The 22,083-nt window shown below is 35.6% G+C and overlaps 1 protein-coding gene across 7 annotated transcripts in view; it reads left to right on the top strand.

The window, feature by feature from the left end:
• The window catches only part of TBL1X (transducin beta like 1 X-linked), a 371,320-nt gene that overhangs the window by 249,230 nt on the left and 100,007 nt on the right, over window positions 1-22,083 (top strand). For 6 of the 7 annotated variants that reach the window (XM_021006254.2, XM_078146115.1, XM_021006255.2 and 3 more), the window contains one exon: window positions 17,523-17,630. The exons of the other annotated variant lie outside the window; for it this stretch is intronic. In XM_021006254.2, the coding sequence (XP_020861913.1) occupies window positions 17,573-17,630 (58 nt within the window). In that variant the 5' untranslated portion in view covers window positions 17,523-17,572. The remainder of the gene's footprint in view (window positions 1-17,522; window positions 17,631-22,083) is intronic. 7 annotated transcript variants of the gene reach the window in all.

Genomic DNA, 22,083 nt, shown 5'->3' with positions numbered 1-22,083 from the left:
TCACTGAGGTTGGCTGGTTAACTTGTCCATCATTTATCAGGGGTTTCCCAAATGAAAGGTTGCCACCAACTTCTGCTTGATCCTTCTTAGATACAGGAGAAGCACCTCAGCTTGACCACTTTAATCACTCAAGATGAGATAGGGTCAATAAAACATTTTATTCGTCTGAAGTCAGGCAAATATAAACCAAAAAAAAAATCAAATAAGAAAAAGAAATCCAACAAGTATGAGGTTAGCATACACAATCAGTCAGTCAGTAAACATGTTTTAAGTCCCTACTATGTAGAAAACACATAGTAGGAGATACTTGAGGCAGAGGGATCAGATCCCTCTCAAATATTATCTTATTTGGTCTTCACAACAACTCTGAGGGGTAGGTACTATTATTATCCCCATTTTACATATGAAGAAACTGAGGCAGACACAGATTTTTAAGTGACATGTCCAAGGTCCTTCAGCTAGTAAGTATATGAGTCTGGACTGGAGCTCTAGTTCCCTTACCATCTAAAGACCGTCCTTAGAGCAGCCCCTTTCCCCCATAATTGATAGCGCTTCTTCTTTTTGCATAATCAAGTAGCATCTTTTTCTTCAGCCTTTCTCTTTTCCCTTAGAGCCTGTGTGGGATGAGGAACACAGAGTAGAGAGACACATCTCTAATTTCCCTGTTTCTTTTTACTCTCAGAAATGTTTGTTTAAGCCATATGTGACTTATGTTCTAATCTAGAGCTGTCATCCTAAGCATCAATTCGTTTTCTCAGCCAAACTCCTAGAAAAAGCCTACATAGCCTTGTTGCTCCTGTTCCCTCTCCTCTCACTCATCAGCCTTCCACTATCCATCTTCAGACCTCACCGCTTAACTGAAAATGTCCTTGCTTAACTTCCCAACTATCACTTAATTGCCAAATCTAATGGGTTTTTTTCCCTCAAACCTCATCTGTCTTAGTCCCTTATTTGACAGTGCTGACCATATGTAAACTACCCCTCTTCTGAGTTTTTGTGACACTGATCTCTCCTGGTTGTCTGACCACTCTTCAGTCTTCTTTGCTGGATTGTCGTCCATGTCATAACCTAATTGTGAGCTTTGTTTTGAGATCTCTTCTCTCTCTACTTTTTCTATCTGTGACCTCACTGACTCCCATGAGTTTAATTATCACCTCTGTGCAGATGACTTTATATCTAGCCCATCTCTCTGCTGAGCTCCTGTCTCATACCATCAACTAATGATTGGAAGTTTCCCTGGAAACCTCCAATTTAACCATGGTTAAAACAGTGTTCATCATCATTTATCCAAAACCCAATCCTCTGAAATTTCTTTTTTTCGTTATTCTTAAGTGGACCAAAGAAAACAATAATTACAATAATAGCTAACATTTATATAGTGCTTTAAGGTTTATAAAGTGTTTTATAAATATCATCTTATTTGATCTTCACAGTAACTATGGGAGGTGGGTACTTTTATTATCTCCATTTTACATGTGAAGAAACTGAGGCACGCATAGATTAATTGACGTGTCCAGGGTCCCACAGCTAGTAAGTATCTGAGTCTGGATTTAAACTCAGCTCTTCCTGACTCCAGATCTACCTTTTATTGCATCATAAAACTATAGATTTAGAGGAAAGAGACATAAGGGATCACGTACAATCCATTCATTTTATAGATGAAGCTTGAGGCCAAGAGAGAACTGGTGTCACAGGTTATACACGTATTAATTGAAGGAGTCAAGATTTGAACCCAATTCCTGTGCTTTCAAATCCAGCTCCCTCAGCTTCAGTTATTAATGGCGTAAGTGAAAAAGTGCTAGGACAGATTTTCACTCTTACTCTTATAATAGATCAAAAGACCTAGATACCATAATGGTAAATAGGCTGAAATGATTAATGGTTAATAAAAGGCAAGAAAATAGACAAGTAGGTAATGTTTCCCCTCCAAACTAATTTTTTTTCTACATCTAACAAAATACATTTTAATTTGCTCATTTCAAATAATCCCACAAGTCATGGCAGTAGAGGACCCTTAACACTTTCTCCTTTGTGCATGCACTTCATTTCAAAAGATTTCTCTTTTTTTGCCCCCAGCATTCACCTAAAAGTATCAAAGCATTATTTTAGAGTTAGAAGGAAAATGCCAAGTTGTATATTATTTTTCCAGCCAGAGTCAGATTTATAGTGCTTTCTAGAGGGATTATAAGTTTGTTTTTTTTTAAATCTGTAAGCAATTTTATTTACTTTTTAAGATATACTCACCCATTCCAACCCCATTTGATTTCTGAGGACCTTTTTTTTTTAGCAAAGGAAAATTGCTTCCCTCTTCTTACTTAAATTATCTGTGTTTCATGTGCTATAAATTTTCATTAACATTATTTCAGTTTTATCAAAATTAGATTCTTAACAACAGCATTTGTGAATGCAGTTTGTGCCCTTTGTGTGATCAGTCCTCTTCAAACACTTGGGATAATGGAAATTCCAAAAACACTTGTTAACGTCTCCTAATAGAGAAGCTTACTACTGTCTTTTTGTACTGGCTCCAAACTTACAAGTTTTTCTTGTCCTATGACTGTATTATCCATTGATACGTAAACTGCATTTGGCTTATGGTCCCCAACTAATAAGTAATGAATTGGGCTGGGGTGGGGGGGAGGGTGGGAAGGGAGGTAGGATTATAACTAGCACAAGGTAATGTTTTCAAACTCCTTAGCATAGACAGTTGGGGAAGGGGGGGCATGGGGTGAAAGAGCAGTATTGTGTTTTGGTTTTGTTTTTAACAAAACTCTTACCTTCTGGTCTTCTAAAACCCATACCCTCAATTCCTACTTGTTGGTTATGTGAGGATCTATGGTACTAATTAAGTCTATAGGTCCTAACTGTGTTTGGACAGTGATGTGTGCTAGTGGGAGGTAATTGAATTTGGATGATTTTTTTTTCTGTTCAAATAACGCCCTAAAAATCAGTAAAATGTTTCACAGCCTTTCAGATAACCTAGATTAGAAAAATTAAATTGAACAAATTTACAAAGAGAACATGTTTTACTGTTGGAACTGTTGTGGTCTATTGAGTGGACAAGTCCTTTAAAAAAAGATACCCTAACAGAAGTAAGATCTTCATGCAGTTAACATAAAGAATATTTTTTCAATAGATTACAGCAGTTTGAAAATATTATACCTCACAGTATTTCATTATATATAGAAGAAACGAAGATCTTTGTCATTATAGAGAATGCATGAATAAAGTTTGAATAGTTTTTTTTTAAAGGTAATATAAATATCCAATTTTGGCTAATTTATTAGAAAAATTCCCCAAACTCCCTTTAATTCTGATGTAATTTGAAGAACCCTTTTCCGACAACTCTAGATTTCAGCCATAATTCTGAAGAAAACATCTTCCAAAATGCCTAGGTCCCATATTAAGTCTTAAAATAAACAGATTTAATACCAGGAATGAGGAATAAGGTACCACCGTTTCCACTGGATCATAGATACAGAACTCAAGAAGATTGTAGAGATATTCTGTCTAATCCAACCCCTTCATTTTGCATTTGAGAAAACCAAGACCTAGAGATTTGAATCTAGGTCCTCTGATGGGCAACAGGGTGGTGCAGTGGATAGAATACTGGACCTGGAGTCTTCATCTTCTTTGGTTCAAATCCAACCTCTGACACTTACCTGGCTGTGTGACCCTGGGCAAGTCACCTTGGTTTCCTCTTCTGTAAAATAGTTGGAGAAGGAAATGGCAGGGGCAGCAAGGTGGCACAGTGGATAGAGCACCGACCTGGGAATCAGGAGGACCTGAATTCAAATCTGGCCTTAGACACATAACACCTACTAGCTGTGTGACTCTGGGCAAGTCACTTAACCCTGATTGCCTCCAAAAAAAAAAGTGACCATTCTAGGAATGATCTCTTAGTCATTCCACATTTCCCTATGTATTTCTTATGTCTATTTGATCTTTGCAGATTCTGTGAAATTGATGGAAGATTTGTGGTAGGAGCTAGAGGGGCAGATATCTCTCTTTTCTAGGTAAACATGTAAGGTAACTTGTTGAATACGTGTTGATTCATAGTCATGCAGAACAGAACCCAGATCTCTTGGCTCTTAGCTCTTTTACTCAAACTTTATCCTGGAATAAGCCTCTACTATTTTGATTCCTCTTTGATCTTATAGAAGGAATACCTTGATAATCGTTATTCAGTGAACCTGCATGAGAGGTCTTACCTTGTGGATTTTGGCAAATCACTTAATTGACTTAGTTGAGTCTATAGCATTTTGAAATTATCAGATACTTAGACTATCAAGTAGGTCAGCGAGAAATCAAGTTCTTCTTGAGGTATGTCAGAAATAAAGCTTACAGGAGAATACTGGAAAGGTGGGAATGATCATGGTGAGTGAATGAATGAATGAATGAATGAATGAATGAATGAATGAATTTAAAAATCTATTAAGCTCTTACTCTGCACCAAGGTCTGTGTTAAGTGATGAGAATACAAATACAAGAAAGCCCTCAGCAATCTAGAATTATAATGGTAAATTATAAATATAAATAAATCTAAGGGTAATGGTGCTGAGGAGCAGTACTAAAAGTGTCAAGGATAGTGAGTGGGGACCTTAGGAGAATTGATTGAAATATCCCTTCCAGTAACAATGGCAGAGTTGATTCAGTCATGTTCCTTGGTGGTTCCAAAATTGGAAGGGGAAGAAGAGGGATAAAGGAAAAAGAAAAGGCAAGAGAGTCCAAAGTCAAGTGAAACATGGCTGCCATCTTTTCTGAACAGGTAGTCAGCAAACAGGAGAGCAGAGTAATGGAAAGAATATTGGATTTGGAGTCAAGTGTGGCCTGATTCAAATGACTTTGCTTATACTTAGGATCATAAGTGTAGAGCTGGAAGAATCCCCAGAGGCCATCTAGTTCAACCCACTCATTGAGGAAATGGAGGTATAAGGACATGAAGTGATTTGCTCAAGGTGAAACAGGAACTCAGTATCAATTGGGTCAAGATTTGAAAATTTGCAGAAGGGTGACTAAAGAAAGCTGAGTGCCGCAGAATCAACATTTATGAATTGTCGTGTTGGAGAAGACTTTTGAGGGTCCCTTGGACAGCTAGAAAATCAAATTAGTCAGTACTTAAATGAATTCAGGCTATTCACTGGAAGGTTAATACTGAACCTGAAACTTAAATACTTTGGCCACATAATGAGAAAATGGGACTCATTGGAAAACACCCTAACATTGAGAAAGAGTGAAGGCAAAAGGAAAAGGGGATGGCGGAGGAAGAGATAGATAGATATTGTCATGGAAACAACAAATACGAACTTGGACAGACTTTGAGAGATAGTGGAGGATAGGAGGGTCTGGTACGCTGTTGTCCATGGGGTCACAAAGAATTGGACACAACTGAACAGAACCAAAATAGGGATAATAATACCTGTGTCACTAGATTGTTGTGAGGTTCTGATGCAACAACATCTGTAAAATGCTTTGCAACTTTCAGGTGCCAAATAAAACAAAGGAAAACTCATGTTCCAGAAACCTGGTAAGCACCATTTTTAAGATTCGTGTGTAAGATCTGTTAAAGAGCGCAAGTCTTACCTACTGCTACAGTGTTTCATCATTCATGTTGCTTATTACTCCTTTTTTTTAAGCAAGAGTTTTCAATGCTGTTTACTTTTGGAAAATTATTTTTGCTAAAAATACGTAAAACTTCAATGAACTTCACTTGCTTAATTATATTTTAAGTGTCCAGTTAAAGCAATAATCATAAGGAATATATTATCCTTCCTCTTCCTTTGATTATTAGATACAGCAATTCATATTGGATTTTTACCACTTTGTCTTTTGGAATGAGTTATGAATTGGCTAATAAATTTTGTAAAATGAAGAGACTCCTAAAAAAGTTCGAATTAAAGAGACGCTCTTTCCTTATAGAAACGCACTAGTGCCTCAAAAACTAGTTCTAACTAAAGTAGAATGAGACATAGTCCATGGATCTTTATGAGATATATATTTTTGTGTATGTAGAGATAGATGATTTTAAAAAATACTGTTGAACTTTACTGTTAGATTTTAAACTGTAGTATTTTATCTACAACTGTAAGAAGCAATGAATATTATAATATATGGGACAGGTAGGTGTTTCAGTGGATAGAGCATGGACCTGAAGTCAGGAAGACCTGAGTTCAAATCCAGCCTCAAACACTTATTAGCTGTGTGACACCCCGCCCCCCCCGGCAAGTCACTTCACCTCTGTTTCCCTCAGTTCCTTCATCTGTAAAATGGGAATAATAATTGCACTTGCCTCCCAGAGTTGTGAGGCTCAAATGAGATAATAATTATAAAGCACTTAGCACAATGCCTGATGCATGGTAAGGGACATATAAATGGTAGCTATCATTATTATTATTATTTAAGGTTAATTAATTTTCCTCGTTATTTCTTATTTAATGCTCCTTTGACAATACCTATTTCTAGAGAGAAACTTTAGTCAACCTGACTTACCATCTCTTAAGGTACTTTTCTGTTTGCAACTTTGAATGATGTGAAGAGATATCAGGGCAGTTATTCTTTTTATGAGAAATTGCAACTCATATCAACCTTAATTAAAGGCATTTTCAGTAACATAGGTCAAGAAGGAAAATGAACCAACTACCAATAATGAAAGCCCTTCTCCCACTCAGTGGCGGGTTCGACTGATTTCCTTCACTTTTGAACTGTCAGAGCTGGGAAACGTCTTTTGAGCTCTCATAACTCAAATGTTAAAAGCTGATGGTATAAAGAAAATTAGTTGAAGAGTGAAAAAGAAGTAAATTAACCAAACTAATGGATTCCAATTGGAATATAGAGGGGGAAGAAATGGTTAATGAGAAAGTGATTTTTTTTTTAATCTTTAATGGACTCAAGAATGCACAGGACTCAGGAAAATCAGCTGTGGTCAGAAGGTTCACAGTATCTCAGAATTGGAAGGGCTCTCATATATTCCAAACCCTGTCTGAAGAGGAATCTCTTTCCATCCCCCAAATGGTACACACCAACCTCTGCTCAGTAGCTACCAACAATGAGGAATCTCCCAAGGCAGCCCATTCAACTTACAGATAGTTGTCATTGTGAGAAATTCTTTCCTCAAACTTTCTCAGAATCTGCTTCTTTGTCTTCCACCCTTTGAGCCTAGTTTTGCTCTCTGGGGCCAAGGAGAAATAAGTCTAGTTCTGCTTCCCTTTCATGACACTTTAAATACTTGAAGAGTATTTAAGAGGGCAATCATGTTCTCCCAAGTTTTCCCTTTCCCAAAACTAAATTTCCTTTTTCCAGGCTAAATATCTCTGGTTCTTTTATTGGTCTTCATTCCCATCACTATCCTAACTGCCCTTTTCTCTGTGTTCCCCAAATTTATCCTGAAATGTGTCAAGCAAAACTGAACACAATACTGCAGAAATCCTCTAACCAGATCAGAGAGCAGTGAAATTATCACTTCCCCCTTTGTGTATACTGTGCCTTTGCCAAAGCACGTTTAGCTATGTCACTTCTTATTCAATATAAAACCCTGCTTTGCTTTTAAACCCTTCATAACCTGGCCCCTTCCTACCATTCCAGTCTTCTTATGTCTCATTCCCCTCTAGATACTGTGTAACCCAGTGATCCTTGCTGTTCCTCAAACAATACAATCCATCTCTCACATCTGTGCCTTTTCAATGGCTGCCCCTCATGCCTAGAATTCTTTCCCTCCTTGTCTCCATCTCCTGGCTTCCCTTGATTCTTTATAGTCCCAGCTCAAATCTCACCTTCTGCTTTTCCCAGTATCCCTCAATGCTGATGCCTTCCCCATGAGATAATTTACAATTTATTTTGTATATATCTTGTTTCTACGTAATTGCTTATTTCCCCCCTATGATTGTGAGCTCTTTGTGGTGTTTTTGTCTTTCTATATCTAATCGTTATCAGAGGGCCTGTAGACAGTTAATAAATACTTACAAATTTGACCTAACAACAACAATAATAATTTATACTTGCATTATGCCTTAAGGTTTACAAGGCATCATACATAAATTATCTTCTTTGATCCTCACAAACGGGTGTTATTGTCCCCTTTTTCAAGATGAGTAAACTGAGGCTCAGAGTTTAAATGACTTGGCCACAGTCCCACAGCTAGTGTCTGTGATAGGATTTGGACTCAGATTTTCTTGACTCTGAATATAGCCTTGATCACATTAGGGTTTTTCAGCTATTGAAATCGGATATTTTTATTAATAAATTCAATGTTGTTTCTCATATTACAATATAACTAATCAACCATCAAGAAGACATATGCTTAGAATTTTTTTTTTAAGAAGTAGCAGTGTTGGATTGCACTGATTCATTCACACACTTTCTTAGACAAACAGTTGGTATTTTGGAAAAATCTGGTCTTAGGTTTTTTTCACAGGTGAAACAAAGGTAAGCCTTATTCCAGCTAGGTAACATTATCCTGATTCTAAATTAGTGGAGTTCAAATTAATGGTTCCATTATATTCCATAAATTAAGTGATAGATTGCAAGTTACTCATAATAAGCTGTAACTACCTTATTAGGAAGTAGCAGAATCATTTAAATGTGAGTAGTAATACTAATAATGATGGCTAGTCTTTATATAGCACCTTAAGGTTTGCAAAGCACTTTACAATTATGATCTCATTAGATCCTCACAACATGTCTGAGAGGTAGGTCCTATTATTATTTCCATTTTACAGATAAGGAAACTGAGGCAGACAGAAGTTAAACGACTTGCCCAGGGTCACACTGCTAGTTGGTATCGGAGGCAGATTTTTAACTTCTGTCTTCCTCACTCCAGTTCTAGCACTCTATCCAAAATATTTTTAAATTCTAAAGAAAAGATTTTACCATAAGGCCTCTGTGATTCTCTTTTTTTCCTTTCATTACTTCTCCAGAATGTCTTTTTCTCCAAAAGTCTTGGTATCAGGCCTTTTACCTGTCCATAACTTTTCATTCAAGTCCTGGTTAAAAACTGAGCTCCTCTAGGAACCCTTTGATAATTACTTCCAACTCTATTCTCATAACTTTTTTCCTCTCTATATCCCCTAGTTCCCTGAAAAATGGAAAAACTGAGGCAAAGGAAGATCTTTAATACTTGCATTTGTTTTTTTTCTTTCTAAGGTTAGCAACATGTATAAAGACCTCATCTGACACATGTCAAAATAATTCCTGATAAATTAACTACATTATATACGTGTGTGTTCGTATGTATACACACATTTGGGACATGCAAATAATGGGTAAAAAAGAGAATTTATGCTGGCAGGGTTTTATTGTGGGTAAAGGGACTTTGCCTTTAATGTGTAGGATTATAGCATGGTTTATGATTAATTTTACCCAGCTTTTTTTCTTTAAAAAGTAGTTTAGTTATGAAGATATTGTAAAAATAATGTATTCAAATACATAAAACTATAACCTCATCAAGGGCTACAGCATTGTCATTTTTATCTTTGTATCTATCCCCATAATAATAATTATTATTCTAAATTAGTGAAGTTCAAATTAATGGTTCCAAAATATTCCATAAATTAAATGATTTAAAGATAAGTTAGAATAATAGTTGTTATTATTATTATCATAGCTAACATTTACGTAGTACTTACCACGTTCCAGACATTGGGCTAAATGCTTTACAATTTTGATTTCATTTGATCCTCAAAACAACCCTGGGAAGTATTATTATCCCCCATTTTACAGATGAGGAAACTGAGGCAGACAGCAGTTAAGTAGACTTACCTAGCATCACATAGCCAGTAAGTATCTGAAGCTAGATTTGAACTCAGGTCTTCCTGACTCCAGGCCCAGCACTCTATCCACTAAACCCTCCTATTGAGGGTTTAATAACTATTTATTTAGTAGTGGATAGTGAGCTAACTTCAATGAGGAAGACCTTTGTTCAATTCTTGCCTCTTGACACATGATACCTGTGTGACCCTGGCATGTCTCTTAACCTACCAATTCCCAGCCAGCTCTTTCAGACTGCAAGTTGCAGAGCAGGTATGAACTGATTTGACAGAGGGAATTTCCTCTCTTGGGAGTATCCTATGCCAGTGAAATCACAATTCCAGTCCAAAGACAGATAAAATGTTTATTACATTAATGAGTTCATCAGGCACTAGATGCCTATTTTATTTATTTGCTTAGCACGTTGTCTCCTTTTAACAGACTATAACTAAGTGGTTCAATGGGTAGAGAGCTGGGCTTGGAATCTGGAAGTACTCATCTTCATAAGTTCAAATCTGGCCTCAGATACTTAACTAGTTGTGTAATCCTGGGGAAGTCACTTAACCCTGTTTGCCTCAGTTTCCTCATCTGTAAAGCGAGCTGGAGAAAGAAATGGCAAATCCCTCCAGTATCTTTGCCAAGAAAACTCAAATGGAAGCACAAAGAGTCAGGCATGACTGAAGTAATTCAACCACAACCCTTTTTTTTCCTCTTCTTCCAGAAAATGGAATTTTTTTGTAAGATACCTAAACTAGGTGGGGAGTGGGGGAGGTTGTTAAAGGGGAGTGGCTGATCTAACCATGACAATCAAATTATTTACCTCAAAATTGGTACCAAACTACAAGTGCCTGAGGGACAGTGGCAGAAATGATAAAAGGTGTAACAGGCCCTTTAAGAGAAATACCTCATTCGTAGATCGCCAGAGACATCTGTTAGAGCTATGAAGGGCCTGCAGAGTGATGTGATAAGTGGGAAGAACTCTAGCTGATGAGCTTTGCCTGCAGGAGCAGGTGTTACTCCAGGCAACAGGAGTTACTAATTACCAAAGGAGGTTTCAGTGAATGAGAGACCACGTTGCCAGCCAAAAACACATTCAAATGGAATTAAAGCAACCAGCAGAATCCTGGAATTGTCTTCTTTGTAATAGATGGTTAAATATAATTTTACTGTGGCACTGTCTGTGGAATTTAATTGTGGCAGATAAAATTTTTTAAAGAAGAAACTTTGTTTTCCAGCCTTAGAGTTGAATGTTGGTGAGATAAAAGTCATATGAATTTCATTCAGAAGCAGTAACTACTCACAACCAAATTTCATCAAGAATTCATTTTTTTTAAAGCCAAAAAAAGCAGCAAAGAGGTGGTTTGGAGTTCAGCACACAAAGCCCTTAGATGATTTACTGAATGTTGAACAGCGTGTTTTGATGTTGTATATAGCTCTGGAACTTAGTCTGAGTCAAATATTGGTTTACATGCATAGTCAATTATGATAATGTTTGAAAGTTCCAGTCCAACAGTTTTGAATATCCCTGGTATATTTTATGGAAAACCTTTGGTTCTGGTCACCAGAAAGATTAGTAGTTGGAATTTGCTTTCAGGTGCAGCCTATTCATAGGGTTAACTCCATGTTTATTACTGACAATGACTTTTAAGTACCTCATGTAGGTGTAGCCTAAGTTATTTGTAAATTGAAAGCCTGTAGAGTTAATACCATATCTGAACAAACAGCTTAGCCCCAGGATCCTTACTTAAATCTGGAAACAAAACTAATCTGCCCAAGGAAAGCAAGAGTAGTCTGCTGTGGATAAGAGCACTTTGATTTTTTTTTTTAAGATGCATAAGGAAAATATACTAATGATGTCCGGATATTGCCTCATCTTAAAGAACCTTCTTCCAAGAGCAATGGACTAGCATTTACTTTATTATTCATGCCTATGGTGCACACACAGTCTTTAGTTCTGCATTCATTTATTACACCGTGAGACAATGGTAGGTACCATGTAATAGTAGAAAGTCATTGACACTTAGGAACTTTATATAGAGAGATGACTTAACACTTAAATGAGGACATAATGCTTCCTTTATAATAGGATTAAACATAGGATTTTGAAAAGTAGTAATTATATAAATCCATTAATAATTAATAATATAATTGAGCATCCTTGTTGCATCTAAATCCCTTTTATAAATTACTTTTCAAGAATATAATTGTTATATGAATTGACATACCTATAGGTATTGGGACTATGTTACATATAAGATAATCCACGGTTTTATAATATAGCTTTTTCTTCAGTGGTAACTTTTGCTGAGATTGAGAAATTAAGACGTAAGGAGAAAAAAGGAGAGGGGCAAGGAAATGTGGTACAGTGGACCTATTGATGTATTTCTGGTTATACACACACTTCTTGTTACATACTTATTACAAGTATGAAGAACAGTAGTTTTTGCAAGTCTGAGAGATTGTTCTGGTTATGGAAAATGAAAACCCACTTAATGTAATTTATTTGTGTGCCTCTTTAATCTTCCCTGCTAGGTTGTAATTATAATAACTCATATGTATATAGTATTTTGAAAAGGTTTACAAAGTGCATTTCTCATAGCCGTCTTTCTTTCCTTCCTTTCTTCCTTCCTTCCTCTCTCCCTTCTTCTCTTCCTTCCTCTTTCTCCATCCCTCCTTCCTTCCCTCCCTCCCTTACTCCCTTCTTTCCTTTCTTACTCTTGTTTCCTCCTTTTCCTTCCTCCCTTTCTTCCTTCTTTTCTCCATGATCCCCAAGATCCTTTCCAGTTCTAAATCCTATAATCTGGCTAAAATTCCTAAAGGTGACTCAGTAGATAGATCACTAGACTTGGAATAAGAAAAACCTGAGATCTAATCCTAAGACACTTACTAGATGTGTGACCTTAAACAGATCATTTAATCTCTGACTCAGTTTCCTCTGTAAAATAGAGATAATAAGGATCAAATGAGATAAGATACATGCTTTGCTAAGCTTGAAGCACTATATAAATTTCAGCTATTATTATTGTTGATATTAAAAGGAAAGGAATTCCTCCTCCCCCTTCTCAATAAACTTCAGTGGTTCCCTATTTCTTCTGACATCAGGTATAAAATTCTGTTGTTGATTTTTAAAGCTTTTCGCAACCTGGTACCTTCTTACCTTTACAATCCTACACTTTACTGCATGTATACTATGATCCAGTGACACCAACCATCTTGCTGACTCTTTATCTCCCAACTCCCTGCCTTTTTCAGAAAATATATATATTTTCCCCCCAGTTACATGTTAAAACAATTTTTTAAACATTTTTAAAAGTTTTGAGTTCCAGATTCTATTCCTGCTGCCCTTCCTCCTACCTGAGACAGTAGGCAATCCAATATAGTTTATACATGTGCAGTCATGTCAAACATTTCCATATTAGTTATTTTGTACAACATTAGATGGAAGGGAAGAAGAAAGGAAGGAAGCAAAAAAATAACGTGCTTCAGTCTGTATTCAGACAGTATCAGTTCTTTCTCTGGAGGCAGGTAAGTATGCTTTATCATAAGTCCTTTGGGATTCTTTTGGATCATTGTAGTGCTGAGAATACACAATATTGCTGTTACTGTGTACAGTGTTATCCTGTTCTGTTCACTTCACTATGTATCAGTCTCTCCTTGTTTTTCTGAAATCATCATGCTTGTCATTTCTTATAGCATAATAATATCCCATCACAATCGTACACTACAGTTTGTTTAGCCATTCCACAATTGATGGGCATCCTCTCAATTTCCGATTCTTAGCCACCCCAAAAAAATCTGGTATAAATATTTTTGTACAAATAGATCCTTTTCCCTTTTTTTGGATGTCTTTTCTCCCTGCCTTTTCACTAGCTGTCCTTCATGGCTGTAATGTCTTCCTTCCTCATCTTTACTTCCTTCATGGCTCAGCTCAAATACCACCTTCTGCAAAAGACCTTTTCCAATACCCCCAACTCCACTTCCTTTTTCTGAGATTACAATTCACCCTGTATAAATCTTGTATATCCATAGTTGTGTACATTTTGTTTCCTCTGAAGGGCAGGAACTGTGCCTTTCTATAGCTGCCTTTGTATTCCCAGCACTTAGCACAATGTTAGCACTTCATAAATGCCTGGTGACTGACTGACTCAGAAAGAAAAAAAAAACAAACAGGGCCAAAGGTAATGGAACTTAGAGCAGTCAGGGAAGGAAAACAGAAGCTCCCCCCACCCCCTTCTAATATTGATCCATTTGTTTGGTCAGTCTTTGTTAAAGACTAAAAGGTTTCTATAAGATCTAGTCCCTTGTTTTTTTATAAGTTTATTTGATTGCATGTTTTCATTAATTTTTACTGTTTAAATATTTTTAATTAAAAAATTAGACACAGATTCTAAAGGAAATACAAATGAGCTCAAGAAACGTCATTGAATTAATCCGAAACAAAACAAAGACTGGGTAAATTTTGAAATTTAAAAGAAAAGAAATAAAGGGAGGGGGAATCCTATTATTAGACTCTGGGTGAAGGAAAGATGAGAAGGAGCAAGCATATTACAACAAACCTAGAACACTAGTACTGAACTCACTCCTCTCTTCTTTATAAAGAGAAGGAAAGAAAAGTATAAGAGAACAGGATAGAGGGAAATAGACGATCATAACTGTGATAGTAAATAGTATGGATTAGAAAACAAAACCTAGCAATATGATACTTAGAAGAAAAACAAAAAGAAGCTGGAGCGAAATTTATTATACTCGAGAATGTGTTGGAGCCGGCTTTTACCAGCTCACAAGAGCTCATTATTAAATTTTCAGTGTAAGCATTTACACTTGGGAAAAGGCAAATGCAACAAATCAGGGTTTGATTTATTATTTTGTTGATTGTATAGGAAATGACAGTTGGTTAAGAAAGTGACAGAGAAATGCAAATAATGCATATTATATTTGAAAGTGTGTCATGTATATATCTGTATCGTTGCCATTGTTGTTTTTGGAGTATTGGGTTGTTAAACATTTACCAGCATATCCTGGTTATGCTTCAGCTAAAGTAAAAAAGGACAGAAGTTGTGTTCATGGTCTTAGACAAAACAGGAGCAAAAATAAAGACAATTAAAAGAGAATAAACAAAGAAACTACATTTTTTTGCTGTAAGGCACCACTGACAATGAATTAATATAAAGATTAAACATATATACATTAAATGTGGATTACAGGGAGAAATAAAATTAGCTGTAATAGAACTTCATGGATTATTGAGTGGGAATAGAAAAAAGTACACCTATTTCTCAGTTGTATGTGACTCCTTCGCAAAAACTGACCGGATATTAGGACATAAAACCTCATGTGTAAACACTTAACATCCTTTGTGGATTGCAAATGCAATAAAATTGTATTCAATAAAGGACCACTTAAGAAACAATTAAAAATTAACTAAATAAGCTAGTTCTAAGGAATGGGTGGGTCAAAGAATTAATCATAAAAACAATCAATAATTTCACTAAAGATAATAAGAAACCTGGGAAAGCCAGTATGAATTGATGCAGACTGAAGTTAGCAGAACTGGGAGAATAATTCATTTCTTTTTTTTTCTTTTTCAGATTTTATTAATTTATTTATGTTTAGTTTTCCACATTCACTTCCACAAGATTTGGAGTTCCAAATTTTCTGGGAGAACAATTCATACAATAACAATACAAGACTTGGGAATTTGGGTCATCATAATGACCAGTAGGAATTATGATGAAATAGACCTCTGTCTTCTGATAAGAAAGATTCAGAGTACAGAATGAAACTTTTTTTTTTTATGTAGCCAATGTGGACGTTTGTTTTGCTTGACTAAACATATTTGTAACAGGGAGGTTTGTTTTTCTTGCTTTCCCAATGTGGGGGAAGAACGGTGCAGATAGGGGAGAGAGTGGGGGGGAGAGATCTTCATTTGAAAAAAAAAACATTTTTCAAACATTAAGAAAGCTCCTTTGGAAATATGATGAAACCCCAGAGTACTTTTATTAAAATGACCTTCTTTATGTTCTTGCTGTGTAGAGTTCAGTGAAAAATGCTGAAGATATACTATCTCGTTTAAGTTTACAAACAAAATTGCATGGCCAGTAGTTGGTACATTCTTTGTTCATTCTGTTATCGCAGTTGAAATCATAATTTAAAATTTGTTAAACAACATAAACTTAGTTTTATAATTTACTTCATTTTCTGGAAGAAAAGGCTCTGTTCGTTATTTTCTTGGGGTTGTTGGTCCCTGGTTTAAGTGGATTCGCTTTAAGTGGCATTTGCCTATTATCACTTTAAGAGGAGGACCTCTTATATGTTTTAATACAACTGGTTTTAAACAGCTGTAACTACAAATGAGGACTGTCCCCTTCAATAAATTAATTATAGAGGTTAAATAGCTGACATGTTGGATGATACAGTCAAGATGCCCAAAGATCTGAATACATTAGAACATTGGGCTGAACTTCATCAGATGAAGTTATGTAGAGATAAATGTTGAGTTTTCAGTTGAGTTCCAAAACGTCTACTTCCTAAGTACAAGATGGAGGAGGTATAGCTAAGGCAAGAATTCATCCGAAAAAGACTGAAGTTTCAGCATTCTGTAATCACTCAGTAGGATTCAGCACCATAATGCAGCAGCCCAGAAGTCAGGGTAAACTTGAAGTACATTAAGAGAGGCATCGTCTAAGACTAGAAGGGTGATATTCCTGGTCTGCTTTATCCAGGCTATACACATTTGGAGTGTTGTGTTCAGTTTGGGGCTCTCCGATTTAAGAAAAGCATTGATGAGTTGTAATGTGTCCAGAGGAGGGTAAACAGAAACGCTCTTGCCACGTGAGGCTCATGTTAAAGGAATTGAGAATATTTATTCTGGAGAAGAGAAGACTTAGGGGAATAAGGATAGGTTTCTTTAAGTATTCAAAGCTCTGTCATGTGGAAGAAGGATTACACTTGTTCGTCTGAGTCCCAGGGGGCAGACCTAGGATTAATGGGTGGAAGCTGCTGAGAGAGATTGACTTAGATTCGATGTAAGGAAAAAATTTTCTAATAATTGGAGCTGCCTTAAAGTAGAATAAACTACTTGAGAAGGTTTCCTTTCACTGGAGAACTTCAAACAGAGACTGGAGGACCATTTGCCTGTTATGCTTAGAGGAGATTAATTTTTCCCATGTGAACAAATTGGACTAGATGGCCTGTGGTGTCATTTAGAATTGAAATGTTGTCATTGTATGTGCCCTTAGGAAAATGTTATCTCAGTTTTAGCATGTGTTCTAGAAAGGGGGGAGGGGGCAGTAATATATCTCTATGTTATCATTTATCTTGTACAATAAAAATACTAGCCAAAAAACTATTTCATGCCTAAAACAACACCCATCTGCATGCAGACATTTGAAAGTACTATTTTAATGGTCACTTTGGAGTATAGTAATCTACAAAGCCCAGTGAAAACATAATTTTTATTAGTTTGTTTTCAGTCTTCAATGCTTATAAATTTCTTTTTTTGTATGTGGTGGGATTTATTTCTTACTGAGTTCTATGCTTATAAAATACAGACTTTTCTTATTAGTGATACCTAACCTCAGTGTGGAACATATCTGGGCATATACAAGTAACATCCCAGAGTGAGAGTTTTGAACTAAGTAGACACTTTCATGTCAGAAACTGATAATTTTAATGTGTGTACATACTCATGTCTCTCATTTTCTTCCATAATTCCTAAGGTAAATACAATCAGAAGAGGTAGTGTACCAATTGCTGTTCTTTTTTTCTCCTTTTTTTTTTAACAGAGGGTGGATCACACTTCTTATAAACCTCATCATTTTGAGGTGGGGCTAAGATGAGCATAACCAGCGACGAAGTGAATTTTTTGGTATATCGTTATCTCCAGGAGTCAGGTAAATTATTCCTTTTTCAGTCAGTAAGCAGCATTTGTGAAGTCAACTGTATAGAGTGTTCTGTTATAAATGATACTAGGTTAAAGCAGAGGTAAAATAAAAGGTATCCCTTTTCCATGACTGTGCCTAGGTATAGGACCCAGATCATGACAAAGGGCATGGATCTTCCATTCCCCCACATTTTGGGCTGTCTTTGATGAGGATAAAAGGCACAAATAGAAAGCATCCTGAATAAAGTATGTGCATTGTTAGAGAATGCAGTGATGATGAAGAAATTTATGAATTGATTCTGTAGTTATCATAAATATTATAATATAATAATATATAATATTAATAAATAATATAAGAAACATATTCTATATATATTAATCTCCTAAAGTAATTTTTAGCACTAGGAGAAGGAGGGAGGAAGCTATCTCATTTTCCACAGATTTCCTCATTGCACTAGTAGGGAGACTTTTATATCATAGCAGAGAGTGGAATGTGAATCAGGAAATACTTAGATTTGAATCCCATTCCTGGCACTAGTCATGTGACTCTGGACAAACCACTTCATCTCGCTGAGCCTCAGTTTTCTCATCTGTAAAATGGGGATAACAATAACTGCTCTGCAGTACCTACAAAGACAAACCTCTCTCTGTCACTGATGACTGAGCAAAGTGGTGTGGTATAATAGAAAAATTATTGGACTAGAAAGTCAAAACCCTCAAATTTTAATTCTGGCCATGATATTACCTAGTTAAGAGACTGAACCAAGAGATTGTGAACTCCCTCCCAGCTCCAAAATTCTAATATCATGTCACAATATTTTCCCCTTTAATATGCGTATTATCAAATTAGAATTCAGTCCAGATTTTTTAACAGATTCAATAAACATTTGACCATTCACTTTGTATGAGGCCCTGTGCTAAGAAAATTGTATTTCATAGGGCAATAATAAATATGTTGTCTTATTTACTTATTTATATATTCACTGCAGGTTTGTGTGTGTGTGTGTGTGTGTATATATACACACATGTATATGTGTACATTTATACACACATAAATAGATAGGTAGATGATAGATAGACAGTCAGACATGATCTTTATCTAGATAAAATATTACTTCCTTTTGGACTTTCAGCATTTTCCAGTAATTAGAGATATATTCCTTTCTTGAAAGCATTCAATCCCTAGATATAAAATCACATTTGACATAGTACAAAACATTATAGATGAAAGACCGAAACTGTTCTTGCCCTTGGCATTTGTGATATATCTGATAGGGGACAGAGAGTGAAAGAGGTTTAGTTTTGTTTTCATTTTGATTGGACAGAGAACAGTAAATTCTCTGGATCCAGAGAATGATGAGGGAGATTGGCTGCCACATTGTACCTTAACAGTAAGGTACGAACAGCAGCACACTTCTGTGAGTAAACAAGGAATTCTTTTTCCTACGAGTTTTGGAAGGGTTAACTCACTCTTCCCCCACACACGCTTTCTTTCTTTCTTTTGCATTTGTTTACAATTTGTTTATCATCTGTTTACAATGCTCTTGAAGATAGTTGTTGAGTATAGCTCATAAATGTGAATTAAGTGTTTAGAAATAACATATTGATTTTATTTTCTGATTTATAATTAATTTTAAAAAGAAGCCATGTATTGAATTCGTATTTATCAAGAGAGTCTCAGGCCTTCTAATCTAAACACTATATATATTCTGATACTGACATGGAAGGCCACATAGAGTTTTGGGGCTGTTTTCTTATTAAAAAGAGGGACTTTCTCTTATGTAGGTACTCATGTTATGTGGGTAGGTCGTGTGATATGTTGGTCTTAAATTCAGATATAATATTCACATCATTCAACAAGCATTTATTTAAAGTAATAAGCATCTCTGGGAGGGTGGGGGAAGAGAAGAAAAAATGTACATGATAATTTTGTTGTATTTTTGAAAGGAATAGCAAGTTGTGCATAATAGACTTGCAGTTTCATGTACGGTGATTTTTTATTGTACTATGTTATGGAAATGTTTATTACATAAATTAAAAATAAAATAGAAAAATAAAGTAACAAGCACATAATTTTTCTCCTTCCAACTAAAGGTCTTATTTGCACTGGAAAAATATTTCTGCCTTTTAAAAATTTATTATTATTATTTAGCAAGAGATTACCAAATTGATTTAAACCACTGTTGCCTTTTCCTTTGAGAAGTGATTGTCCTCATGCTATACTTTTCAAAATGTATTTGAGGAAATTTTGAGTCCTTAATATTTTAATTAAAATTTTCTGGAGAACCATCAGTAATTATTAGACAAATTTGCTTGCAATCAAGTTTTAGAAATTTATGCAGTAATTGGGTGTGACAGGTAGTGTGGTGCCAGCACATCTGTTTTAAGGAAGCCGTTGCTTTTCTGAGCTGCTCTAAAAGTGTTGTCAGCTGTTTTTCTTTTTAAAGTTTGTGTTTTTACCAAGGAACTGCCCTCACTTCTGAAACTCCATAAAAATGAAACCTTTTTAGAACAAGAAAAACTGAATGTTTTAAATGAATGCTTTAATTTCCAAATTTCAGGGATTTAGTCCGTCCATCCTTGACTTTATATATTTAGTGAGAATTAATGCAATTAGTACATTTTAATGTTAATTTCAAAAAAGCTAAGGAAAGTAAATGGATTTTTTTTAAAGATAATTTTAATAGATCATTACAATGTTTTAGTTTATTAGCAGATTTTAAAAGAGAATATTTAGCATCTGTTTTCAGTATATTAAAATTTTTTAAGAGGTGAGTTATCGTATTTATAAAGCTGGGAGAAAACCTGGAGTTTTTTCTAGTCTAATTTTCTCATTTTACAGATGAGGAAACTGAGGCCTTCCAACAAAGAAGTTGAAGTTAATCACTTTTTCCACTAAAACATTTGGCCAATTGTTCTAGATTGTTAATTATACTGGACTTGGGTTCAGGAGAGCTGAGTTTAAATAACAGCGTTCATCGTGTGTGACTTAGAGGAATTCATTTAAATTCCCTCAGCTTTGGTTCCTTTTATCTACATAATAGGGAAAACTTGCCCACCTCAGTTGTACTATGTGCCTCACAGCTTAAATTGCTGGCATTGTTACTAATGGGCATGTAAGTTTTGAAGACTGTCCTTATTTTAGGATTTGAAATAAATAAAGCCATTCCAAAAAAAAGGAAGTAAGAAAGAAACCATATGTCACATTTGCGTTGATTTTTAAAAAATATAGAAAAACTGAGCTTATGCATATTGAACAAGCTATTGTAAGCTATGGTTTTATGACTGTTGTATGGCAGCAAAACTTGGGAGTTTTGTGTGTTTCCAAATAGCCATTCTGTGGGGGTAAGTGAACACTGTTGTGTTCTTATCAGTTCTTAACCAGTCCCACACAACAGTGTCATCTTTGAAACATGCGCTTATAGATATGTAAAACTAGAAAGAAAAGAAAGGCAAGAAATGTTTCTTGCTTATACTTTTTTTTTTATGGTTACATGTGTTTGTGCATGTGTGTGTCTATGTGTGTGCACGCACACGTACTTGTGTATTTGTATGTTCTCTCTCCTAATTGAATATAGACTCCTTGAGGGCAGGAGCTAAAGTTTCACTTTTAATTTTATAATGGCAATGCCTGGCATACTAATAGGCAATTAATAATCTACGTGTTACTTGATTGAATTAAGCAGACCTGGTTTTTCCAGTTCTATTTTCTCTTCTTTAGAGGAAGCATTTGCATATAGTCTGGCTTACTCTATCTCTTCCATTTAGCCTAGCATGTAACATTTAAGACTGAGGAAAACTTTTCTAATAAACTATACAGTTGGTATTTTCTCCCTCTTGGAATAGCTGTTTATTGGGGCTAGCTAGGTGGTGCAGTGGATAGAGTGCCAGGCACGGAGCAAGGAGGACCTGAGTTCAGACCTTCCCTCAGACACTTACTAGCTGTGTGACCTTGGGCAAGTCATTTAACCCTGTTTGCCTCAGTTCCTCATCTTTAAAATGAGCTGGAGAAGGAAATGGCAAATGACTCCAGTATCTTTGCCAAGAAAACCCCAAATGGGGTCATGAAGAGTCGGACATGATTGAAAAATGACTGAACAGCAACTTGTACATACTTTATATTTTTGTACTTTGTCCATAATTCCTACTAGTATATAAGCTTCTTAAGGAGCTGTTCCATATTTTGTCTATGTCAGTCTAACAACTAGCATAGTATCTTGTATATAATAGGTGCTTAATAAATATCTGATTAACTGAATTGAAAAAAATACTTTATAAATCTTAAAGTTACACATGTGTGAATTATTCTTGACAACAGCAGTAATAATGATAAAAATGTGATGGGGCATGTGTGTATATCATATATATACACATATGTGTTTGTATATGTGTGTATACATTTAGATGTCCTTTAGATTATCTTAAAAGGTGAAATTTAAAGTTGGTGAACATTTGAGCCAATC

The sequence above is a fragment of the Phascolarctos cinereus genome, unplaced genomic scaffold, assembly GCF_003287225.1.
Source record: "Phascolarctos cinereus isolate Bilbo 61053 unplaced genomic scaffold, phaCin_HiC Scaffold_726;HRSCAF=1367, whole genome shotgun sequence".
NCBI classification, from domain to species: domain Eukaryota; kingdom Metazoa; phylum Chordata; class Mammalia; order Diprotodontia; family Phascolarctidae; genus Phascolarctos; species Phascolarctos cinereus.
The sequence above is the reverse complement of the archived record's forward strand: the minus strand, read 5'-3'. Positions and strand labels throughout refer to the sequence as shown.